The sequence below is a fragment of the Mustela putorius genome, unplaced genomic scaffold (assembly GCF_011764305.1).
Source record: "Mustela putorius furo isolate JIRA1106 unplaced genomic scaffold, ASM1176430v1.1 tig00000174_pilon_pilon_pilon, whole genome shotgun sequence".
In the NCBI taxonomy this organism is placed as follows: domain Eukaryota; kingdom Metazoa; phylum Chordata; class Mammalia; order Carnivora; family Mustelidae; genus Mustela; species Mustela putorius.
The window spans coordinates 33,740,527-33,765,119 of NW_025421304.1; the positions used below are offsets into that span (position 1 = coordinate 33,740,527).

Genomic DNA, 24,593 nt, shown 5'->3' on the forward strand with positions numbered 1-24,593 from the left:
TAGACGGGTACTTAAGTGGCAGTGATCTTGTTTGTTCCTATAACCTCCTAGAGTGTTATCACTGATCTTCATCCAGTCTATTTAAAACTGTGATAGTAAAGTCACCTTTTCTCTGTGGTTAGGTGCTGCCCTTGAATCCCGTATCTTCTTCCTTTTTATTGTATTAATTTTGGTTGGTTTAAAACTTAAGAGTCCCTTACATCATTCTGTGCTCCTTGATGCTACTATGCAAAAAATAGTACAACCCATTTCCTGTTGATTTCACAAGTGCTTGGTCTCTCCTTGCCGTCTCTTCAAAACCCAGTTCAGTAATTTGCAGATCTCAAGTACCAATACATCCTGCTCTTGCTTTCATATTTCACCATGTAATCGTTTAACGGTGACTCAGTCTGATTTATGTTTCTTAGAAGTCAAAATTGGACATCTGTTTGTTTAGAAATTCACAGGTAGTAATTTTCAGATAAAGAAGCGACGTGCTCAGTACTGGAGACCAACTTCATGTTTAGCACAAAAGAGTTTAGGTCCATTGTTCTTTCTCCACTTAGAGCAGGTTTTCTGTCTTTATATTTTTGGGGTGCTTTCCACAGAATTAATAGAAGGCACTCGTGTCTTTTTCAGGAACTCTTTCATAACCTTTAATAAAGTCAGTTTTATGTTTTTCAAGGATTTGTTTTCCAGCTCATGCATTTTCTATTCCAATTTGTCTCTTCCACGTTTCTTAGCCAACTGACCTCATCAGTGATGCGATGATTCCCAGTTGAATTCACAGAACCAATTTCTCCCCCAAAACACCTTGCAGGGGCAAGCCGCCGCCACCTCCACAATTTTCTGCACATACCGTCTCCAGCGCAGATAAACATGCTCATTGTTTGTGGTACAGTTCAGCCTGCAATGAGGTCACTCATTTCCAGGGGAGAGGTTTCTATAACCTTGTCCTTCTGGTCAGATAATCCTCACGCTGTCCTCGGCTCATCTGCCGTTACTGTTACTTAGTCATCCACTTAGGCAAGAGGGGGAGGGCATCAGTTTTTCAGATAGCAACCTCCCATTTTGCAGTCTCAAACTTCCGGAGCAGGGGTAGGATGTAGGTGTGAGGGAGGGATACCAAGTCAAGTGGCAGATATCACAACGAGGACTGCGTTTATGTGAAATCTTCAGAGGTAGGGGAACTATTTGCTGCACAGAGGGGCACATCTGCAATTTAGTTGACATCTTTCTCTGAGGCTGAGTGGATCGACTCCTGTACCTGCTAGAAATCATTCAGACCCAGCACCAAGGCAGAAAGCAAAGATCCAAGCGCTGGCGTGAAAAATCCCATCTCGGGGATGTGCATCTTTCCCTTAGAATGGAAGCTCCTTGACAGAAAAAAAGGTGCTTTGGGTTTATGCATTCCTGTGCCTTTCACTGTTGACAGGGAGCTCGCCATACGTACATGCTTACAGAAAGGAGCAGAGAACACACATTTCAGCAATGCCACTTAGGACGCAACTCCCTGAAAGAAATTTAAATATTTTGTATGGGAAAACTCTTCATTCCACAGGAGATTGTATTTCTGAATCATGCAAATAAAGCAGTCTCTCCCTCTTTCCTGGGGTTGCTGATAGGAGAATGGGGTCTGCAGTCTTTGTGAGCCTCTCCTTTCCCTGTTGCCTGCTGTAAAAGAGGAGATTTGAGACGGAGGTATTCACCGAGGAGGATTCAGGTCACTGACAATCGCCATGGTGAGTCAGCTCAGGCCTTAGTTGATAGACAGAGAAAAAGCCACAGAACCCACAGATGGCTCAAAATCATTCTTGCTGCATAGCCTGGCCCATGACATTGATAATTGAGCACTTCTCGTGCTCTTCAGAAATTCATTATTTTTTAAAGAGTTTACTCTTTAAAATAAATACACCAGATGTATCTATTAAACTCTTTTTCCTGTGCCTCTTTGCCTGCCCAGTGTTCTAACAGGAAATAATAGCGTTAGCATTAGTAGTAGTTAATGTTCCTTGAGTTGTAGTTATCTGCTGGCCAGTCTTCCAAAAATTATACAGAAATACATTCCTACAATAATCCTATGAAGAATATACTATTATTCATCCCATGTTACAGAGAGGAAACAGGCAAAGGGGTTAAGTACTTTGTGTCTTAGAAGGAGTAATGCTCGGTTACCTTATATGACTCTTGTTACCTTACATGACAGAGGTACTTCCAGGTTTGATTAAATTAAGGATCTTGCGATAGGGAAAGTCGCCTGGATTATGCAGATGGGCCCAGTGTGATCACAAGGCTCTTTATGAGAGGGGGGTGAGTATTCCTCAGTCAGGGAAGGAGAGCAGAAACAAGGCGGGGGAGTTGAAGATGCTATGATGGGAGTCTTGTACATGAAGAAAGGAGTCATGAACCAAGGAGTGTGGATGGTTTTTAAAAGCTAGGAAAGAGGAGGAAAAGGATTATCTTCCAGAGACTTCAGAAAGAAAGCAGCTCCTGCTTTTAAGCAGCACCTTGATTTTAGGACTTCAGAATTCCCAAACTAGAAGATAATAAATTTGTGTTGTTGCATGGGACCAAGTTTGTGGTCATTTGTTACATCAATAACCGGAAACTCATATGCTTGCCCAAGGTAGAGGGAAGATGTGAACCCACACAGACTGGTTGTCTTAACCTCTAAGCTACACTGTAATAAAACACTATTTAAGATGGTTCAGAAGGGGCACTTGGGTGGCTCAGTCAGTTGAGCGTCTGTCTTTGGCTCAGGTCATAATCTCGGGGTCCTGGGATCAAGCCCCATGTCAGGCTCCTTGATTGCCGCGAGTCGGCGTCTGCTTCGCCCTCTGCCCCACCCCTGCTCTTGCTGTCTCTCTCTCAAATAAATAAATAAAATCTTTTACAAAAAATGGTTTAGACGGGGAGTAGCTGGAGGGGGATAAATGTGTCAGAACAATTTGCAACTAGTTACTAGAAAATGAGAGTTTATGTCCTCCCTGTGGTGAACAGGGCTTGACAGGGCCATGTTATTAATATCTATAGTAATTCAGTCATTAAAAATATAACCTCAGTTATAAGCCGACTAATGAACAGATTTACCATTAGAAACATAATTCTTTCAGTCAAGTAACATGTCTCCTCCTACATCTTTGGACTATAGGTCTTTTACCGTAACAAATTTTGTTAACTTCTGATTTCTAGCTTTTCTTAAAGTCAGTTTTCTAATACGTCTACCTTTCCTATCTATGCATTTCAATTGTGTACCAAGTATTCTTTTTCTGAAAGTGACAAAGAGGGGCTTAAGTGTGATTCCGTTAATTAAAACATGAATATTACTTCGGATGTTTACTTTAGTGTTTCTAAACAAATAAATATTGAGTTCAATTACTTTCCTTAATGGCCTACTCTCATCAAATCTTCATAAGTTAGTTTCAATGTAAAGAAATAGTGGTATGAATCATTTGAACTTTTCTTTTGTGAGAATGTATTTGCATTGATAGTGTTCTTTGTGGAATAGTGAAAATAAATTAGCCTTGAATGTTATTGGAGATGGCTGAAGTTGAAATTGAAATTGAAATGTTGTTTTCCCAGGGGCACCTGAGTGGCTCAGTGGGTTAAGTGTCTGCTTTCGGCTCAGGTCATGATCTCAGGGTCCGGGGATTGAACCCTGCTTTGGGGACCCTGCTCCCCGCCCCCTTGCCTGCTGCTCTGCCTACATGTGATCTCTCTATCTGTCAAATAAATAAGTAGAATTTAAAAAAAAAAGAAATGTCGCTTCCCCATTGATGTGAAGCTCAAATTGTACTTTGTACGTAGTAATGTCGAAAGTAAATTTTTCAGAAGCAAAAAACCATGACTTAAATTCAAATACAGAATAAACACATATGAAAGGTGTATTGAATTAATTAAAGAAGAAATCAGAAGAATGGTAAAGCTAGTTGAAAGAAGATTCAAGAGACTGACTGTAAATAGGAATTCAAGAAAAAATGTTGGATTACTATCACTGTGTTGGTACATAAATAGTTAATGTCCAACAAAGCAATAAAACCGTAACTGTAGAGCCATTTGTATTTCTGCTGAGCAGAAAAGATCTACAACTTAACATGTAACTTAACAAAGTCTAATCCTAATCTGTAATAAATAGTAAAATCTGACATTTATTAGTTCATATGGAATTAAATACTCTTTAGGTGAGTCTGTGAGGAAATGGTCCAATATGACATTGAAAGGATGTAAAGTTATTCCTTTGTATTATATCTAGTATTCCCAATTTTTCTTAAGAGTGGGTAAGACCATTTTCAAGAGGAGGTACAAACCTCTCTCTCTCAAGACTTTTGTCATATAATTCCAGATTTTTATATCATTAACTGTATGTGCCACAACACAGTGTTTTGTGATTTTTGTTTAAAATTATATGCTTTTTGTATGTCAGATATGCTGTGTAGATAGCTTTTTATAACAGTGACTTAGACTCATTATAAGTGAGGTTTTTTTTTTTATAAGTGAAGTTTTTATCTGAAGTAATACTATTAGGAATCCTGAATTTTTTTCTTTTGTGAAAATTCTTGTATTTATGTTTCACATATATATGTTGACATTTTCCTGTGCTGACATTGTACTCACATTCTGAATTATATTTAGCTTTTTTCCCTGAAGCTGTTGTCCACCCACATGTGCGGTCTGTTTATTCTTCTCCTACTTAAACTACTTTTCAGCACCATTTTCAAGGCAAGCCCTGCTCAGTCTTTTTCTTCTTCTGAGAGGCGGATTACTAACTGCCTCCATATTTCTCAGCAGCCCTCAGAGCCTCCATTCATGACAGTGGAGGAGAGAAAGTGTTGGGAGAATGCCTGGGTTTTGGGAACTAAATGTCCTAAGAGTAATTCTAAAAGTTTATGGGGGACATGAGTAAGACTTGAAGACCATGGGGAGTAGGCAGGTTAGTGGTGAGGTTTCTAGATCAGAGAGCTGAGTTTCCCCAGCTACCTTAAGTAAAAGAGACCCAGCCTTCGGTTGGGCTTGATCTACCTGTCAGGGCTGCTCACTCACCAAGCCGCGTCCATCTTCATGGAATGTCAGCTCCATGAAGGCAGGAGCCATGCCTTCATCCCAGTATCTGTCCCAGGGCCTCGCAAATGATGCACTAAATACATACTTGTTGAACGAATGTCTCACGTTACTGAGGTATTATCTGCGGACTAAGAAGATAATAGGTAAGAGTGAAGGAAATTGGCACGTGGCTTCAGTTTAAGAGATGCTTCAAGCATCAATCGCCTGATATGTTGTCCACTATCCTGTTTTTGCTGATAGAAATATCGAAGCCACGAAAGCTTTAGGTGCCAAGAAGGGTGAATATATATGACCATTGTAATATGCTAATAATAGTGAAAAAGAGAAAAAAGAAATAGTATGCTGAAGTCACACAGGTTGAACCTTTACTGGAAAAAAAAATTCTCTTGGTAGCTAATTCCAAAAATAGACTTTATCTAAAATAAAATCATTATGATGATGGTTGCCTTTAAGCGATACATTAACTCAGAGATAACTGCATGGCTCTGAATATGTCAACGTTTAAAGTCTGTCTTATTGGAATTTTTCTTAATTTATTGTAATCTAATAATCATAGAACACATTATTTGTATTTGACACAGAGTTATGTTTTTACCGTGCACATTCATTCAGCTATATAACAAGGAATAATTGTTCAGTTAACATTATTCTTTCTACAAAATGCAATGTTTATTCATGTGCATTTGGTGAATGAATTCTTTATAAGCACATTAACAAGATGTGGAAAAATCAAACCTCTGAATTTTCAAAAGATAGCTGCATAAAATAGTTGAAAAAAATTTCTGGGGGTGGTGAGTATAAATGGTTCACATTAAATATGATGGATAATCTTAATGAAATGTATATTTGGGCATACAAGTAGCTGTAATAATTTTGTCAAATGAAACAAGATGAGTAAACTTTACTGTCATTTCATTGACTGGGAAGAGTCAGCTAACCAGTTGAAAAACAGCTTCATTGGGTTTCCCTAACCTCTTCATTTATTACATAAATGTACTCTCAAGGGTAATTGTCTTTAAAAAAAAAAAAAAAAACAACTTCAACTTGCAAAATGTAGAAAACACTGCTGGGCTTTCTGAGTATTATCAGTTCTATTTTGTGTCTGTTGTTCAGGATGCAACTGATTTTGACAGATGTGCTATTACGTTACTGGTTTAACATGACATCTTTTTTCAGATGAACTGAATAAAAGTGATCTTGACAATGAGTAGATAAGACACCATCAGAAAGCTGAAAAAACATGTCAATGTCACACTTTTGACACAAATGCAGCAGAACAGCCCTTATAATATCATTAAGTGAATGTCTTTGCAACGATGTCCTCTAGAAGACAGAGTATAGCATTGTTCTTAAGTACTATTACTTAGCCACAAAAATAATAAGATAAAACAAAACACAAAGGTCAGCTTAATATATACTTGAGGTAGCATTTGATGAGTCTGATGTATATGTGGGTATTTTATGCAGATCCCTTACCTACAGCATGTTTGGGAGAATTTTGAGATGTCAAAAACATTTTTTCAGGAGCTATAAACCATTTAACATCTACACTTCAGGAACATCATTAAAATACTGATTGTGAAATAAGCAAAGTGGTCTTGGGGATATTGATCATAACCTTTTCCCTGATTTTCTTTTTTTTTATTGAATGAAAAGAAATAACTTTCAATAATAGAGAAAATTAAGAATACAGTTTAAGATATATTTCTAGATCATGATTTTGTAAATAGGTTAGTAAAAGCTAGAATGGAATCAATCCCAGGCATCAAGAGGGAATTAGACATTGGAACTTTTATTTTCTCTTATGATTGGCTTGAACTGAACTATGCATGTGTGTGTGCACAATGCACAATGCTTTATATATATATATATATATATATCTGTTTATATGTATATCATATATATATACATATATATATACATATATATATATATATACACACACACATTTAAGATGCTTTAATAAAAAGCATATATGTCCTTTAGAATGACTATTAATGTCTTTGTCCCTAGGATCAGAGGTGGTTGATCTTGATGGAAAAAGTTCCCTTCTCTACAGATTTGACCAAAACTCCCTGAGCCCAGTAAAGGATATTATTTCTTTGAAATTTAAAACTATGCAGAGTGATGGAATTCTGCTCCACCGGGAAGGACAAAACGGAGATCACATCACACTGGAATTGAGAAGAGGAAGGCTCTTTTTACTTATTAATTCAGGTAAAGTTATTTGGTGAAGTACTTGAAAAATCTGGCTATTTGGATATCACTTTAGTAACTTTATATTTTTATAGCTTCTCTTTTAACAGTTAAAGGTGCCTTATTTCCATATTAGAGGGCTCATATGTACACCAATATTGCACTTTCATGTACAAATGGCTCATATTTTGCAAATTGTACAAGACCCTCATTTGATATTTTTTACAAAGTACCAAGAGAACTACATAGCTCTTTTCAAACATCACAAAGAAAGGGATGGGTCACTGAAAAATACTGAGGTAGTAAAAATAATGAGGTTGTAGCAAAGATAAAATTTACATTGCAAATGAGCATGTGATGGGAAATACTAATAAAAAGAATTAACAATGGAAGAAATTACAAGGTTGGAAGGATATTATATTCAAACTTCAGGTGGATCTGTATTAGTGTCTTTGGCGGAATGCGAGGAAGGAGATGGTGATTGTTACGAGAGATGCTGGTCCACAAGGGGGAACTTTTTTTTTTAGACTGGGAATAAGAGTGCTGTTACTGTTTTCTCTTCTCAGGGGAAGCCAGACTGCCCTCGGCGCACACACTCATCAATCTCACCCTGGGCAGCCTGCTGGACGATCAGCACTGGCACTCCGTGCTCCTCCAGCGCGTGGGCAAGCAAGTCAACTTTACAGTAGATGAGCACAGGCACCGTTTCCACGCCCAGGGAGAGTTCAGTTACCTGGACCTTGATTATGAGGTGTGATAGTTAATGTTTCAATAAATACAGATTTTTACAACGTATATGTTGGGGAGTCATGCAAAAGAAAATACACCGTAGGGAGCACCGCTCCCCTCTTTCAGAGTAAATCCAAGTCCTGGAGAAGTGTTTCCCAAGGTGACCTGACTCACAAGAGCAGACTCGGGCAGATACTCCTGACCTTCATCTTCCTGACGATATGTTAATCTACTCTTACAGAGAGAGAGTTTTTTTTTTTTTTTTTTATCTGAAATGCGTAGTCACAGATTATCACATGTAGGAAATCTCAGGAGATCGTATAAGTGAATATAGAATGTGTTGCATGTATTTTTTGTTTGTTTGTTTGTTTTGTTTGTGTGTGTGTGTGTGTGTGTGTGCTATAGGGCATCCTTGAACAGTGTAGATTTATGGAGATGTTGGAGTAGTGAATAGATTATCAATTGATTAAAATGTACAAATAACCAATATGTGCCGGAAATGTAGATAAAACAAAATGCCATTATAACCAGTTATGTTATTAAACAGAGCTTTACCATGGATATAAAGCCGCCTTTTGATTCATCAACCAATAAACATCAAATCCAGATATGATTAGTAACTTGTAAGAATAATCAAGCTCTCGTGTAAATGAAAATGGAATGCATGTAAATTTGTTTTCAAATCTGCATTTTAATTTAAAAAAGTATTCATATGAAATTAGCAACATGGCAGTGTAGTGATGAAAAATTGATTAATCTGTGGTGATTAAAGCTATAGCTGCTAATCATAATTATTTAAGAAGATTATCAGAAAATCACTAAACAATATTATTGATGCCATTTTTCTTTCTAAGATCAGCTTTGGAGGGATTCCAGCACCTGGAAAATCAGTATCATTCCCCCATAAGAATTTTCATGGGTGTCTAGAAAACCTCTTTTATAATGGAGTAGATATCATTGATTTGGCCAAGCAACAAAAACCGGAGATCATCGCTACGGTAAGAGAATCCTCATGTAAATGAATGAGTGAAACTCTGTTACTTTTCCACACAATAAAACTGCTCCATATTTGGATTCCCACTTGACACTATGTTTTAGAGATTATTCTTCTAAAAATTTTCTCTGCCTGGCAATATGCATAGAAAGGATTAATCCCATCTAAAGAAATTATAATGCACAGGCCAGGATTATTTTTATTTTTATATGAAGTAAAGCATTTTTTCTTTTTACGGTTGGTAATTTAATTTAGTGATGTTATTACTCCAGGGGACTAATTTCTTTGCTGTGTAACTTCCTTAATAAGATATTCCCTGACAAACTCCCTAAATAAGCATACCAAGTTCCTGGAATTAGTTAACATCCATGTATATTAGAGAGGCATTTGAAAACCTGTATTCTGCCATGGTCATTCATAACAAATAAAAGAAACGAATAGGCTGTTACAACACTGCATCTGCCAGTCTGTTCCAATAGCAGTGTTGGTCAGGGTGCATTATATTCTAATTCTGTGGAAATGCAGCAGATTTTAAATATGACTTTACTGGTCAGGGTTCGGTCAGGGAAGCAGCACCACTATGAGTTTTATGAACAAGGGATCTATTTTAGGACCTGGATCTTAACAATTGTCAGAGGAACTGGAATGTGGAGGGCAGCTGTCAGGAAGAAGAGACAGAGCAGAGAGAAGGAGAGCCAGGACAAACTGGAACAGGCCAGCTTCTCTGTGATCATCTTTCACTGTGTTTTGTCATAGGAAAAAAAATCCTTTGGAAGGAAATGGCTGGCATCTCACTTTTGACTCAAATACCACAGACGCTTCATTTTGGGCTAACTCTTCACCAGAACCAGGCACGGAAGGGGGCTCTGGGAAACACGGTTTCCAGTTTAACCATGATAGAAAAGCCCACACACAGATCCATTTAAATACATTTCTTTAATTGTTCAAAATTGAGGATGTATCCATGTAAGCCCACACGTGCTGTGTCAGCCAATACCAGAGCGTATCGTGGGAATATTTACTGTTTACCAAAGATTTTATTCCTGATTCTCTGTGTGTGAATTGGTAGTATTTATGGGAGTATACCATCCAGAAAGATTTTTAGTTATTTTTTAATAAAAGAGAAGATGATTTAAAAGGAAAATAAAAATACTGTAGATAGATGTGTATGTTTCATTGGCAAAGGAGTTTCCAGAAACTGCTCGTGCAGCTAACACCCACTTTTCACAGGCAAGAGGATTTGCTGCTTGCAGGGTAGAGGGTAGCTGTCCAAATGAAGCATCAGACCACACTGCAGCTGGTAAAATGTTTCCAGTTTTACGAGGTTTGTTAGTTTCTAATTGCCTTTACATTATGGGTCAGTGTAGTTTACTCTCCCACTTTTGTTATTTCCTTTACTGGGACAATGTATTTGTCCACAAGGAAAGCTAATTCACTTTTAACAGAATCATAGTATAGCCAAATATTTTTGTTTAACCAATACCAATGGTTTAATTCCAATGTGTATCCTTCTAGGTAAAGTTGATTTCACTGACTTTTCAAATCGGTATTTGGAAAACATGTTAAAGATTACTTTTAGGGAAAATAAATACGTGTATTGTCATTTCTGAAGCCTGTTAAGGAACGTGCTTAATTATTTCTAAATAATTCAGACCTTAAAGTTTTTTAAATCCTTAAATATCTATTTTACTGTACGAGCAGAATAATTTATATATATGTAGTATTTTAATGAAAATTTATGCAATTCTAAGGTATCTTGAAGATCTATCATAAAACCATTAGATGAGAAATAACATATGTTAATCTGCTGATACAGGCATAATGATAAGAAAAGGCCAAAAATGTTTTAAAAATAAAGAAATGTTGGGATGTCTTGCTGGCTCATCTTGATCTTTGGGTTTTGAGTTAAGTGTAGAGATTACTTAAAAATAAAATCTTTTAAAAAATCTTTAAAAAAATAAAGGAATGTAAGGAATGCATTACGCATTGAGTGTCCAGTGTAAAACATAAAAGGAAAAATGTGCTAAGGATATAAACAGACCATTCTGAGGAAAGCTGGTCCAAAAGAGCTACAAACTCATGAAAAATGCTCAGATTCACTGTTGGTGAGGTAAATGCAAGATAAATAAAAATGATCTATCATGTTGCCATTTTGTCATTGAACTTGTGCAGATTTAAAAGATCTGTAACACCTATTCCTGCCAAGGATGTGGGGACAAGGATATCCTTGTATATTACCAGTGGAAATGTGGAGTACTTTAACTTCTTTTTGGAAAAGAAGCTGGAAATATTTATTAAAACATATAGGTATATGTAGTTCTGTATTTAGAACCCTCTTCTGTAGAACTGAAAATACACATAAGAGCATGGGGAGTTATTTATTATAGCATTATGGGAGAGGCAAAACCTGCAAACAAAGGATAAGCATATTAACAGTAAAACGACTGAGTAAAAGTTGGAATATTCACATAATAGAATATTATGCAGTCAACAAAAAGAAGGAATTAGATGTATGCCAGATAGCTCAAAAGGATTTCCATAAAGTAATTTTTAGTTCTAAACATTTAGCTCCTATTTTTTTAAAATAAATAATACTTAATGTGCAGGTATATTGTCAACATATATCTTAAGTGTGTGCTTATGTACATATAACTGAACATAAAACTGAAACTATATATACATATATTACATATAAATAAGCGATCCAATGGGAAAAGAGAAAAATATGAAAAAATACACAATGTATTTTTGAGGTACATAATGTACCTCGTTGATATTGGGTACATTATGGGGTGGATTAGAACCAAAGGCATCAAAGGATGAAGGAGAAAAGGATTTTACCCGGAGCCCAGGCAATGGAAAGCCAAGGAAAGTTCCAAAAACAAAAATTGGCTTAAATACATTTTATTGACTTCAATGGCATTGAGTTAGATGCCTTTATAGAAGCTGAGAGCTGGGGGAAAACGGATTTCACCAAGAACCCAGGGAAAGATTTGCCTGACCATACTATCACAGGATGTGAAGAATCTTTCAGCTATACGGCAAGGATTTGAATCTTCATGTTGTTAGCCATTTGTTGTTGTTTTAAACCAAGGATGATTTGAGATCGATAAACAGTCTGTGAATACTCCCATTTCTATTACTAAAATGATGTGAGCTATTCTTAAAGCTTTTTCTTTTGCTTTCTTCCCAGGGAAATGTGTCATTTTCCTGTTCACAATCACAGTCTGTGCCTGTGACTTTTCTCAGCCCCAAGAGTTACTTAGCCCTGCCAGGCTTTTCCAGGGAGGACGAGCTTTCGGCCATGTTTCAAATTCGAACCTGGAATAAGGCAGGACTTCTGCTATTCAGCGAACTTCACCTGGTTTCAGGGGGTCTCCTCCTCTTTCTTAATGATGGAAAACTTAGGCTGAATCTCTACCAGCCAGGAAAATTACCCAGTGACATCACAGCAGGTAATAAGTGTGTTCCTGCAGGCAAAGCATATGGGTTTGAAAGATTTCATTATCTCTCGGTCCCTTTTCCATAAAATTTTATGCATAACCAAAAAATTAGTATTTGTTTAATAAATGAATACTTGAGTTAATAAGATTATCAGTGCTCTGCCTTACAGGACCTTGATTCCAATTTCCTTTTAAATATGGCTTCGACACTAGCAGTGTTTATTAACCAAACGATAGTTACGGGGGAATAGAAGTGTCCTTTCATGACCCTCTTCTCTTGCCCACTTCAGATAAGTGAATATATTCTGAGGAAAAGTGTTTTGGGAAAATGTGAAGGACTTTGAAATGGACCCAAAAGTTTACTGGGCATCTTCAATGGAAGCGTAGGCTCTAACACAGCTATTAGCCTTATCTGCTCTGTGAGAGAAAGCGAGAGGTCTTTCGTGGATCTGGATCTCTATTTCTAGATTTGTGTGTGATGTGACTTCATTTGCTGATGTATGCTGTACAGAGTTGGATATATTTGGGGAGGATGGAAAGATTCATGTGAAGTTCTCCCTGTGGGCACCAAGTAGGATTCTCTCCACTTCTAGGCAATACGGTATCATAATGATTCGAAGTAATATAATTAAGGAGACTGTATGAGTATCTGGAAAATTAATGTCTAATTTAGGTCAGTGCTTTGGGTGAGGGATATTTTTGTCTCTTCATTAAAATTATATAGTTCTTGACAAGGGATCTCCATCACATTTTCATATATGTGGAGTAACACCCAAGCCAAGCAACTAGAGGTCACATTGGGGTAAATTGCTACATCAGTTTAATAAATGATCTTTAAAAAAAAAAAAAAAGATGCCATTGTAGTACTCCTTTATATTCAACTATGACCAAATTAAAATAATATGATTGAAAGAGGAAAAACCAGGTAGATTACAGTCAGAAACTAAATATAGGAAGAACAAGTATACAAATGGATGCATAAATCCATAGTCTTTATGTATCTTTTTGTTGTTCAACATATCACTGCAGTTTAAATGTGAGAGCTGAAAGTTCAATATTAATTATAATTTTTAACAGCCACTATGTTGTGACTTTTTAATGTAATGCTCAAAATGTGGTAGATTTGCAGGCTTGACAAAAGGAAATAAATTAATCAGTGCCATATGAATAATTAATAGGCTCCCTAAAACGAGGGCCTAAAAATGTAAGCTTGTCATTAATGTGTAGTTTACTGTGATTTATTTGACATCCTAAGAAGTGGTTATATTCACAGCCTTCTTTCAAAATCTTAAAGAAACTGCTTCCGTACAGTGTTACTATAGTGAGCCCCATGAAGTCAGTCCATTTCTAAACACATTACAGGCAGGAATATTTATTAAATTACTAAGCATAGGTCTGTATAGAATACTCTCTGAATGATTTAAAAATCTCTAAATTAATGTTTAAATTCATATATAATATAACCCATTATGGCATCAGAGGACTCAGTGTGACTGTTTCCATAGCTTAATAACAAGGAGTCTTGACTACGGATGAATGCCAAGTTAGGAGAAATCGTTATACTTCAGATTATACAAGTAGGCCTTGACTTACAAACTCCCCCACTCCCATTTTTCCAGTTTCTTGAAAAATATTAATTTTGGCCAGTTTCAGTGAGGCAAGCACCTTTTGCACTTGAAAATACAGTGTGTAAATGGTACTGGGTGGGTGGTTCATTGGTTTTCTTCTGGGGGAAGGCTTTCACATGTACAATGTTCAAGAATTAAGTCCTTTGTCAGAATGTATTATAATGACTGCTTAAAGGGAATCAAATACTTATTGACGGATTTGTATATTATGTCAAAGCTTTGCATTCTGTAAGGGTGGCTCAATTTTTCATAGCTCCTGAAGATACAAATCACTAATCTTACATGTTTTAAAAGATCATAATTTTTCTATCTTTTGCAGTGGAATAAAAATGAAATTGTGTTGGGAAAGAACAGAATTGTCCAGATCTTTGAATTAGCAGGATAAATTTTTAATGTGATATACAGTTTGGCAAATTGTCACTTGGAATTCTTTGAAAATACTGTGTCAGCCTGTATAATTTTTGAAATATTAAAGATACTAGTCTGAATAATGAAAGATATTAGCAGTATTACAAAATTCTTCGTGACACAAAATATTTCCAGTATTTGTCGCTTTTATAGATGTCAAAACAAAAATCATTCAGACGGCATCAAGGACCCAACAAACAGCGTGCTTATATTTTCCTATTTAAAGCAAACTCGTTATTGTAGGATTTGAGATTTCTGCTATGGTTTAGCATTTCTGCTTCTGCTTTTGCCTGTGAAAATCAGGCCTTTAAACCAGCTTCTTGCTCTATGCGCAAGACCTGGCGATGCAGGGTTGCAGAGTAAGAGATATTTCTGGCATTTTTCATTTACTAGACCTTCGATTCCTGTGGCCCTGGCAGAAGAGCAGCCTTCTTGATTTGCCTAACCCAGGAGAAGCCTTGTTTTATCCCACGTTCTTGCCTTTCATTGTTAGCATATCCCTACCTTTCAGATTGTAAACCTGTCACTCCCGGAAACTCCCTCTTTCTCCTGAAGTGATTGGCACCAGTGATCTCCATATTTCCATCTTGACAAGAGCCGTCTGGTTGTCTGGAACTTTAGTTCTGGTTAGTGACTATAGTTAACGGATATAGGAATTTCTGACCCTGTTTCAGAGCACTTAAAGATATTAAAGAACAAGAAAAACCTTTAAGTTGCTCCTTGAGCAAGAGCCTACGTATTACCACCTTGGCACCTTTGCAAAGAACCTACCCTGTCCAGCGGGCTTTTTTTCTTTATAAAATCTTATTTCATGGATGCCCATCGCAGTCTTCTGAGACAGTGATGGTGGCTAAGCTGTCACAGTTTCTTTGTAGCAATCTAGGGTTGGTACCAGAAGATTGTGTACAAGGAACAGATGTAAGTCATTTTCGTCCTTCTGTATTTTGTGTGTTTGTGTGTTTGGACCTAATTAGGGGAGAAAAAGAGAAGGAGGAAGAGCGAGAGAGGAAGGGAAAAGGAAAGAGAGGGAGAGAGTTCTGGTAAACAGCCGTGTTCTCCCCTACCACATATAATTGCAAACACTTCTATTTTTCTCTTCTTTCATTATTCCATTTAGAGCTGTCAGTGCTTTCCACCAAAAGTCCAAAGTGAATGTACCTGTAATTAAATGAGTTGGGTTTATTGATTATCGCGGCAAGGAGAACACACACCCTGGGGAGCCACGGGCGTGTCTTAATATAGGGTGTTAAGAATGATTTATTGGAAGATTTTGGTTTGTTAGCTTACTTGCGGGGAGATTTCGAGGAAATGGAAAATTCCTCTGGATTAAATGCTGCTAGGAAGTGAGGCTTAGCAACTGTGTGATGAGGCGTCTTTATAAAGCTTCTCTAGGATGGAAGGATGGAATAAGGCCAAAGCTGTGATTGGTAATTGGTATAAAAAGTAAACAAAATCGGTTGTCATTCATATTATCCAGAAGATGAAGTCTGGTATTTTTGTGGTTTTCGCAGTAGCCTGTTATTGTCTGGGCTTACACAAGATTATAAAGTCATCTTGACTTTCTTTCTTTTCTTTCTTTTTTTTTTTCCTTTGGTCCAACTGCATTGTCATCACAGAGTTGCCTCGATTAATGTTGGTTTCTATGAGATTGTGCTCAGTGGGAGAACAGCAAGGCCTAGCCCGGTGTGGCCACCAAAGTCCCATACCACCAAAGCTTTGTTCAGAATGCCAGGCCACTTCCTCACTGTTTGGGGGCTGCTTTTCACTTTTTCAAATTTAATTATTTATAAGAGCAAAAAAATAAAGGGACTGCTTGTCCTGCAGGCAGAGAAGAGTATGGGTTTTGGGAATCAGCTTACCAGCTGGACAGTACCGTGGATAATTTGTTCTTACTTGAGCCTCGTTTTCCCCATATTGAAAATGAGCATGATACTAGCAGTGTTGAAGATGAAATGTACAAGGCATGTAAAGCACACAGTACTTTTTATGAAATCCATAAAAACTGTTATTTTTTTAATTATACCCACAACAGGCCCCTCCCCCAGATTCAAAACTTAGGAGGGGTAGGAGCAGTCCTCGAATTAGCATTTACTTACCTAACATCACGAACAAGAAAAAGTACAAATTCTGTGATTCTTCTGCTTCCCATCTTTCACAGTGATGTGGTCTTTTAAGGGGCTCCCTCTAATCAGACCTAAAAGCGGGAAGTAGTTGTAAACTTAAAAAAAAAAAAAATAGAACCTAATTTTAAAATGACCCTTTTGTTATGTCATGTAAAGAGAAAGAAACTCGTGGGACTTTTCATTGTTTCATTTACATAGTAAATCCCACTGATGGGGAACAAGCCTCCCTCTCAGAAGTCAGTGGTGTCTGTTGTAAACGAGGCTTGGGAAGAGCTTTCCAGTGGCTCCCCTACAAACAGTGCACAACTTGACTACGTGCTAGCTGGTGAGGTGGGTGACTTCACTGGGTCAGATGACAGAGCCAGAGCCACTGTCCTAGCAGTCTTTTGCTCTTAATCTAAACTGCTTTCTGTATTGACAGAAGAAATTCCCAAGTTTTGACTTTAACCCCGCAGTCTGCATCACCCAGCAGATACCTGGGGCACAGCTCCTCAAAGTTTGGTCCCTGCACTAACACCCATTCAGTGAAATATTTGTTTCCAAGAGGAGCATAAAACTCGGCATTAAGTTCTAAGTACCTGTCAGAGCAATAAGATCTTGCCGTGCCATCCAAACACATGGACGCTGAGCTTGTATTTTTGGTCTTCTTTATTTAATTTTTATTAGCTAATTTGCCCTCAATTTTATGCAAGTATCAGTCTGCTCTAGGCCAGGAAAGAAAGTTCATCAACACACACAGTTTGAGAAGCATGGTCCTGGACCGGTAAAAAGCCTAAGATAAGATAACGGAAGCAAAGTGATGTTTACAGGCGTGTCCAGTCTTCAAGAGAGCCAATAGGAGGCCGTGGCAGTGCATGGTGGCGGAGGGAAGGTGGGAGGTGTCTTTGCATGTGACGCAAAGCTCGGTACAAGGACTTTCACTCTAAATGTATCCTCTTAAAGGAAGCTCTAGATGACAAATCTGGGGCATTTGATCTATTTTAGTCCGATCTCATACCGTCAGGGATTACGTAACTCTTCTGTCGTCTATTTCCAGAGCCCCCTCTTAGAAAATGTGTCTAAAAGTATCTAACCTACATTTTTCATTTTTCAGGTCTTTCTCATTATCTTTCACACACCAAGCCAGTTGGGTCTTTGAAAATCTTTTTTGCTTCCTGGATGTAGTATAAAAATGAGCTTCAGTGCCCAGGATGGAATTTGCGTTATACTAAATACATCCAGAGCAAAGAGCTTAATCGCATAAGAGAGCTTCTACGCATTTTCTGTCTGAAAGCCTGTGGTCCAAAATGGCTGGGGAAGTAAAGAAATTGTACATTGTACATAATATCAGAAAAGAGGCCATGACCTTTGGGTTTAATAGAGTACTTCTATTTTAGTTTACTAATTTGATACACAAAATCATAGAGCATTGGGTATTCAATGGATATAAACCTTACTGGTAAATCCACAATAGAGATGCTTAGCTTCCACCTGTCTGCTAATACTCAAACACAGAGCCTTTTGTAGACTTAATTCCCTTTAAGAAGGAAAGGGCTAAATCATCTCATGGGTTCATCGAACTAGAGCTGCCATGGGAGGAATGGGAGATTGTTTTTTAGAGGTGAAGAGAATACTTTCATTTTTGATTAATGCAATTTTTGGTTATAGAATCTTGAAAAATCCAGGGAAAATATAAAAGTGAATAAAAACCACAATTTTCCGTTATGCAAAAATTACTGTTTCTGTATAGGGATATTTCCTTTCAGCTCTTCCCTGTATTTATACAAAAAGTAGGACCATCATTAGATTTGTATATATATAGTTGATTCTCACTATTTGCATTAGTTATGTTGTGTAAAGTCATCGTGAACACTGAATTAGCAAATATTGAATGGTATTGAATGGTTACCACTCCTAGGGGAGTTATAGGTTAGGTTCCTGTGACCTTCTGATCACAACATTTTTGTTAAACAGTCAATATATAACCTTGCTCTCTATGCGATCGTGTCAAGATACCTTATTTGATATGTATTGTTGATCCATTAACATTGAACTCGTGACCAGCAGCACTATAACCAGTGCCTGGATGAAGTTCATATAACATGTGTATTTTCTCTGCGAGGCACCATTATAGCCTTCTTGCATTTAGAAACACCAGACAGTACTTCATCACTACACCTGGGGTCTTTTAAATGGCAAAATCACTAACCAAAAGCCCAAAAATGTGGGAAATGTCTTTACCTATGCGAGCGGTAACAAGCATTTGCTTGTTTAACCTCCGCTGGAAACACGTGTCGGTCAACTCAATTTATTCAGTGCTCTGTGCGTTTCTGTGAATGATTGCAAAGATTCCCTGAGTATTGATTTTGGGGTTAAAAATAAATTATGGAGAGTATGTGAATTTGCAAATATGGAATCTACACACCATGAGGATCGACTATGTAATTGTGGTTTCACACATTGCTTTAATTTTTAAGTTCATATTACATGGGAAATTCTTCAATATTCATTACAGTAATTTTTTGTAATGATTGACTTGCTAAATATATAATATTATAAGAGATGACTACATAAAAATGTAAAGAAGCAGATACATCATTTTATTGGGTCTAACCTAGAATTCTGGAAAATATGCTTTTCCTATAGCCCTCCCTGGAAAAGATAAATTACATGACGGAAGCTAAAAACTGTGCATGCCAAATAATTAAAAGATTTTTAACCACTTAGGACTTTGCCCAAAGTTGGGGATTTTGTGCTTTTTATTGAGGCCCTAAGAAAGGAATAACGCACCATTTTCCACAAGAGGGTACCCACTTGCCTCCTTTTCCTGTCTTTCTGTATCCTTTTATTAATATACTGAGTGCTGTGGGCGATGTGTATTTTGTTTCTAACTGCTTATACTGTTCACTGTTGAGAGAGATCTCTTTTAACTGGTTTTGTCTTCCCCAGGTGTTGGATTAAATGACGGGCAGTGGCATTCCATCTCCTTATCTGCCAAACGGAATCACTTGAGTGTGGCCGTAGATGGCCAAGTGGCCTCTGCCGCTTCTTCCCTGGGGCCCGAGCAGTTGTATTCAGGTGGTACCTACTATTTCGGAGGTAAGAGAAGCAGTCAGGCCATACGGGCAATTGACCCATATTTGCAATTACTCCTCCCTTTGTCTTGGAGATATCATTGTGTTTTAACCAATTCAATAGTATGGAATAATTTCTCACTTTCTTTGAATGTGGAAATTTCGAGTGAATCAAGATGACCAACTATGACCTATGATGCATTTCTTAGAGGCGGATCTACTTATGTTTACAATCTTGACAATGAGAATGATTGCAAATAGACAACCCTCTTCCATTCTTACTTTCAAACTTTGTTATATTTTCCTAGTGTTAAATGGTTCTTACATGGCTTTCTCAGATTTTATGGGCTGGTTTTATTGCAGTATTTTCCTGCACATGGCTCTTAGCTCCTCTGGAGCATCCTTATTGCTTTCCTACTGCCCAATGCAGAAAGGCAATATTATGCCAATGGCAAATAATCTAACCTAATTAGCCATAGAAACCTCTGTTCATTGCTCAGTAATAATGCACTGATACATTTGATGAAATTAGGGCATCAACCTTCAACACCAGGCCATCTCTCCAACAGAACAAAAACAAATGAAGCATTTATCTGCCCTGGATGTTTGATTGAACTAAAAGCGTGGAAAAGAAAACCTTGGAAATGGAAATCAATCTTTACCACTGGAAAATTAAAATAAAATGTGATTTGCCATTAGAAAGGCAAAGCTGTAAAACTGATAGTAGTAAGACTTATTTCTAATCATGATTTGGTAGGTTTCTTATTGCTGTTATTTTGAATTTTAATAGTCACCTCTGTGTAGAATCACTTTTGAATTTGGTGGCAGTAGCCCAATCTTTATTATTCATCAGTACACTACAGATTTCTTCTAAGAATTGAGAGTAAGCACACAGACCGTGCATCAGTCATCCAGATACTAAGAACAAACAAACACTTTCTGGGCTACCCAGGGAGGGGTCCATGTCATAACTGATGTCTGGAGCCCTCGATGTCCTACAAATGAGGGAGGAGGATGTCCTCAAAGTCCTCACAGCAGGAACCCACTTAGGTGGCACCAACCTTGACTTCAAATGGAACAACGGTCCATCTGCAGGAGGAGGGGTGATGGAGGCCACCTCATGACTCTGCGGAGGAACTGGAAGAAGCTTCTGCGGGCAGCTCCTGCCACTCCTGCCGTTGAACACGTGGCTGATGTCAGTGTCCTCTCATCCAGGAATCCTGGCCAGCGCGCTGGGCTGAAGTCCGCTGCTGCCACTGGGGCGCTCCTACTCCCGGCCGCTTCACCCCTGGAACATCCACTAACCAAAGGGAGGCAGCCTTCTGGGAGCTAGACTGCTGGCGGTGACCGACCCCCGGGCTGACCACCAGCCTCTCACAGAGGCGTTCACCTGCCCGCCACCGTTCTGTGGAGCACACAGCTCTCCATGCTCTGTGGACGGCTCTACCCCGTGCAAGAACACAGGAGCTCTCTCCGTGGGTCCGAGGTGGCGGATGCTGGCCGGGGGTGTTGTGCGCATGCGTGGCCCCATTTCCCGTGACCACCCGGGCGAGGCGTGCGTGGTTCCTTCTCCGCCAGAGGGGCCACGGGGTTGACTGGGCAGCGCAGGGGGCGCCTGAAGAGGCAGTGACCGGGGAGGGGGGGGGCGCTGGACTGCTCCAGCTCCTGAGCCCGCCGCGGCTCAGCCTCGGCCCGAAGTCGCAGGCGGCTCTGACCGCGGCAGGCGCCCTCCGTTCCTGTTTCCTGCTGAAGGCCGGAGCGCCCCGCCGGCTCCTGAGCTCTGGGCCGCGGCCCCGCGGCTCCGGCCACTGAACGCGTGGGAACACCTGAGGGGTCTCGAGCTGCTCTTCCACACAGGCAAGCGAAGTGGAAATGAGGTCGAGGGGAAATGAAGAGTTTCTTAAAAACAAACAAACAAACAAAGGAAACCCCTGCCAATCGGTTGCTGTGAATGGCGGCACAGCGGCAAGACGTTCCGAATTGGAGTCGCCTCCTGTCCCCAGGTTTGTTCATTTCCGAACCGAGTCGTTTATTAAACCTCGTGGAATAGATGGTTGATTTTATGGCAATCCATAGGAGCGCATTCCTCTAATAAATGGTAAGATACGGGGAGCAAATTCAGAGCTTTCACTTCAAAGGAAGAGATTTAGAAGCACTAAAAGGTTCTAAAAACAGGCGTATTGTTAAATGTGAAAAAAAGACTAGATAAAATGAATAGACTGGATAAAAGTATAAATCCAGAAAATAGAATCCTCGTTCTTAAAGTATTTCGCATCCCTCGTGTTCATATTTAACGATGCCTACCCATTTTTTGCAGAAAGTGTTTATTGCTATTATTCATTCTGCTATATTTTATGGTGAAATGTATCATATGTGCACGCTGTAGTTTTACTTGTTTCTATTATGGTACAGATGGTATACACTATTTTATCTAAATACACTTTTAATCTTTGAATAGTTTTACATTTATGAAAAAGTTGCAAAGATCGAGAGTTCCCATATTCCCTGTACCCAGTGTCCTTGGTAGTTCACCTCTTACATTATGTGCCTTTTAAAGGGTACTAATTAGAATACCATGCATTTCCCCGCCTAGAAATAGAGTATTATCAACATTCATTTGCCCCTCCAGGGTCCTATCTCCATCTCCTCAAGTAAACACTGTCTTGAATTTGGGTTTTTTCTCCCTCTCGTGTTCTTTATAATTTGGCATCTATTAAGGTGTCTCTGAGTTCCTAACCAATATACTGTGGAAGCTTCCATAAGGACTTAAAAAAAAGAAAACACCATCCCAGGTTTACTTAGGTATCTTTGTTTAATCAGTCATGTCAATTGGTGTTCTTCAGTTGAACATTTTGGACATGAGATTCTGCTGATCAAAGAGCACACGCCCTGCACATTCTAGGGCAACCTAACATTTCCAGGGTGGGAACAAGAGGCAAAAGAGCAGGAGGCCTTCTCCTGCCCTACTCCTTTCTTGCCTTCCCTGGACTTGTGGTCCAGAGACTGGTAGAAGAGGCCCATCCTTCTGGAAGCCCACTTAGGGCCTTGGGCTGGCAATTTTGGATTCGGGGAGTAGACTGGAGGAGAGTGGGATGACCAACTCTTTCCAGTTTTATCGCTGGATGCTGTGAGTCGCAAGGAAAACTGTCACAGTTGTTGGCCCTAGAAGACCTTCTGCTCTGTGTGCATGAGAGCCTCCTCTAGTACTAGGATCCATATTATCTAGGTGGACGGTTCTTCTTAAGTTTTTAGTTCTTCAGCTGGTTTATCTTCAAGTAAATAAATATCTAGTGTTCTGAGATACTTCCCTTCACTTGTTTTCCACAACTCTCTCAATTCAGCTGCTGCTTTCCAGTGATCTTATCAGCCCATAACCTGGCTTCAGTCTCTTCCACCAACCTGCATTGTACCTGTGTTCTTGGCCGGTCTTCATAGTGATAGTCATGTTGGCAGAGGAGGCTGTTCAGAAATCACAGCAGTCCACGTACACCATGTCATCCTCCATTATTTTCCGCCTCCATCGTTTTCTGCTTCTTCTCCCTCCAACTGAGGGTTTTTCAGAACCTTGGACTACATTGTGGTGCATGGTGCTCAGCTTGTGTCATTTATAAATTCTAAATTTTAAGAATGTGTTCTCCAGATTGTGGGCAGGTAAACGCCTAATTCCTGCAGTATTGCCCCGTGTGATCTTTGTGCTCTTGATAACACCCTGGACAGCGCAGACCGGAGGCACTAGACCTTGTGCAGAATTCTCACACCTCCACTTGGGCAAAGCAAACATTCTCCATCCATGAAGTCAAGCCGACATCTTACTTCTGGTGCGGTGACACCGAGTGATAATTTATCTGTCATCCTTAGAGGTGCTTCACATGCTGACTGCCTCCAGTAATGGATCCATCCATTAATTCAGCATTAAGTATTCCCCAGAAATCTTCATGTTTTAGAACTTCCATCTCGAACGGCTTCAGTGCTGAACTTCTCTCTGCCATTGCAATCTATTAACTTGTGGTTGCCTGTTATCGTAGACTAATGAGACGAACCTGGCTTGAACCCTCCTTTATTCCTAAAATCTCTTGCTTATTAAACATTGTAGGTAGGAATATGAAGTGTCTAATGGTATGACGATGTGCCTTCTGTAAAGTTCCGTAATCTTTCTTTGTCATTGCGTTTGCTTAGTTTTATTCCCTACAGGCATATTGCACAATTTATTTTATTCTGAAATGGTTTGAAATGTGTCAGGAAACACTACCTGGAGGAAAGGAGATTAGCAGAGCTGTTTATATTCCTGGCATATTGTAGTCGCCCCCAAATGTTACTGAACTATTGTCTCTCAGTTTTTACTTTAACATTCTTAATTGGTTAATAAGTCATCCAGAAAACATATCGAGGTTATGATAACCATATCCTACACTACAGAAGAATTTTAAGCATTGAAAATGTGTGTCATACCACCTACAGTAGATTGATACTCCAAGAGCTCTCATCACCTTTTCTTGATATATCAAATTTGAAACTTCGAAGTCTCCCTTGGTTAAAATATGATAGTCCAATGTACCTGATAACCATTTTAAGTATGAATCCTGGCCTTTACTTACCATGTTAATGTGTTTTGTTAGGAAAGCAAGCATTAAGGAGAAGTATTGTCAGTCACAATAGTTATAATTAGGAAAGAGTGTGGATTGTATAGGTGGAAGAAAAAGAATGTGGATTGTGTAGGAATTAGGAAGTTGCTGATTCATTTCTTATTCTTCAAACTGTAATAGTGCTTGACAACCATAACAGCAGAGAAAGATTAATGAAAAATACATAAGTATAATATATGTGTTCATACTCCATAAAATTATTTATTTCACTTGGCTAGAGAAACACTTAGAACGTCATTAAACCCCAGAGAATAATGGTTAATAATATAGTTCTTTATTACTGAAATAATTAGAAACAGGTCTTAGATAAGTGTTAGAAAAAAATCAATATAAATG

At 38.7% G+C, this 24,593-nt stretch overlaps 1 protein-coding gene and 1 long non-coding RNA gene across 3 annotated transcripts in view; one reads left to right on the top strand and one right to left on the bottom strand.

Moving 5' to 3' along the window:
* The window catches only part of CNTNAP4 (contactin associated protein family member 4), a 236,901-nt gene that overhangs the window by 136,571 nt on the left and 75,737 nt on the right, over nt 1–24,593 (top strand). For both annotated transcript variants that reach the window (XM_004753962.3, XM_004753963.3), the window contains exons 5-9: nt 7,054–7,257; nt 7,803–7,987; nt 8,820–8,963; nt 12,153–12,414; nt 19,490–19,639. In XM_004753962.3, coding sequence (XP_004754019.1) covers nt 7,054–7,257; nt 7,803–7,987; nt 8,820–8,963; nt 12,153–12,414; nt 19,490–19,639 — 945 coding nt within the window. The remainder of the gene's footprint in view (nt 1–7,053; nt 7,258–7,802; nt 7,988–8,819; nt 8,964–12,152; nt 12,415–19,489; nt 19,640–24,593) is intronic.
* Nucleotides 15,399–21,122, bottom strand: LOC123390991. The gene is made up of 3 exons (XR_006605613.1): nt 20,676–21,122; nt 16,535–16,632; nt 15,399–15,596 (listed from the first exon to the last, which is right to left on the bottom strand). It is a non-coding gene; the product is annotated as an uncharacterized LOC123390991 (long non-coding RNA).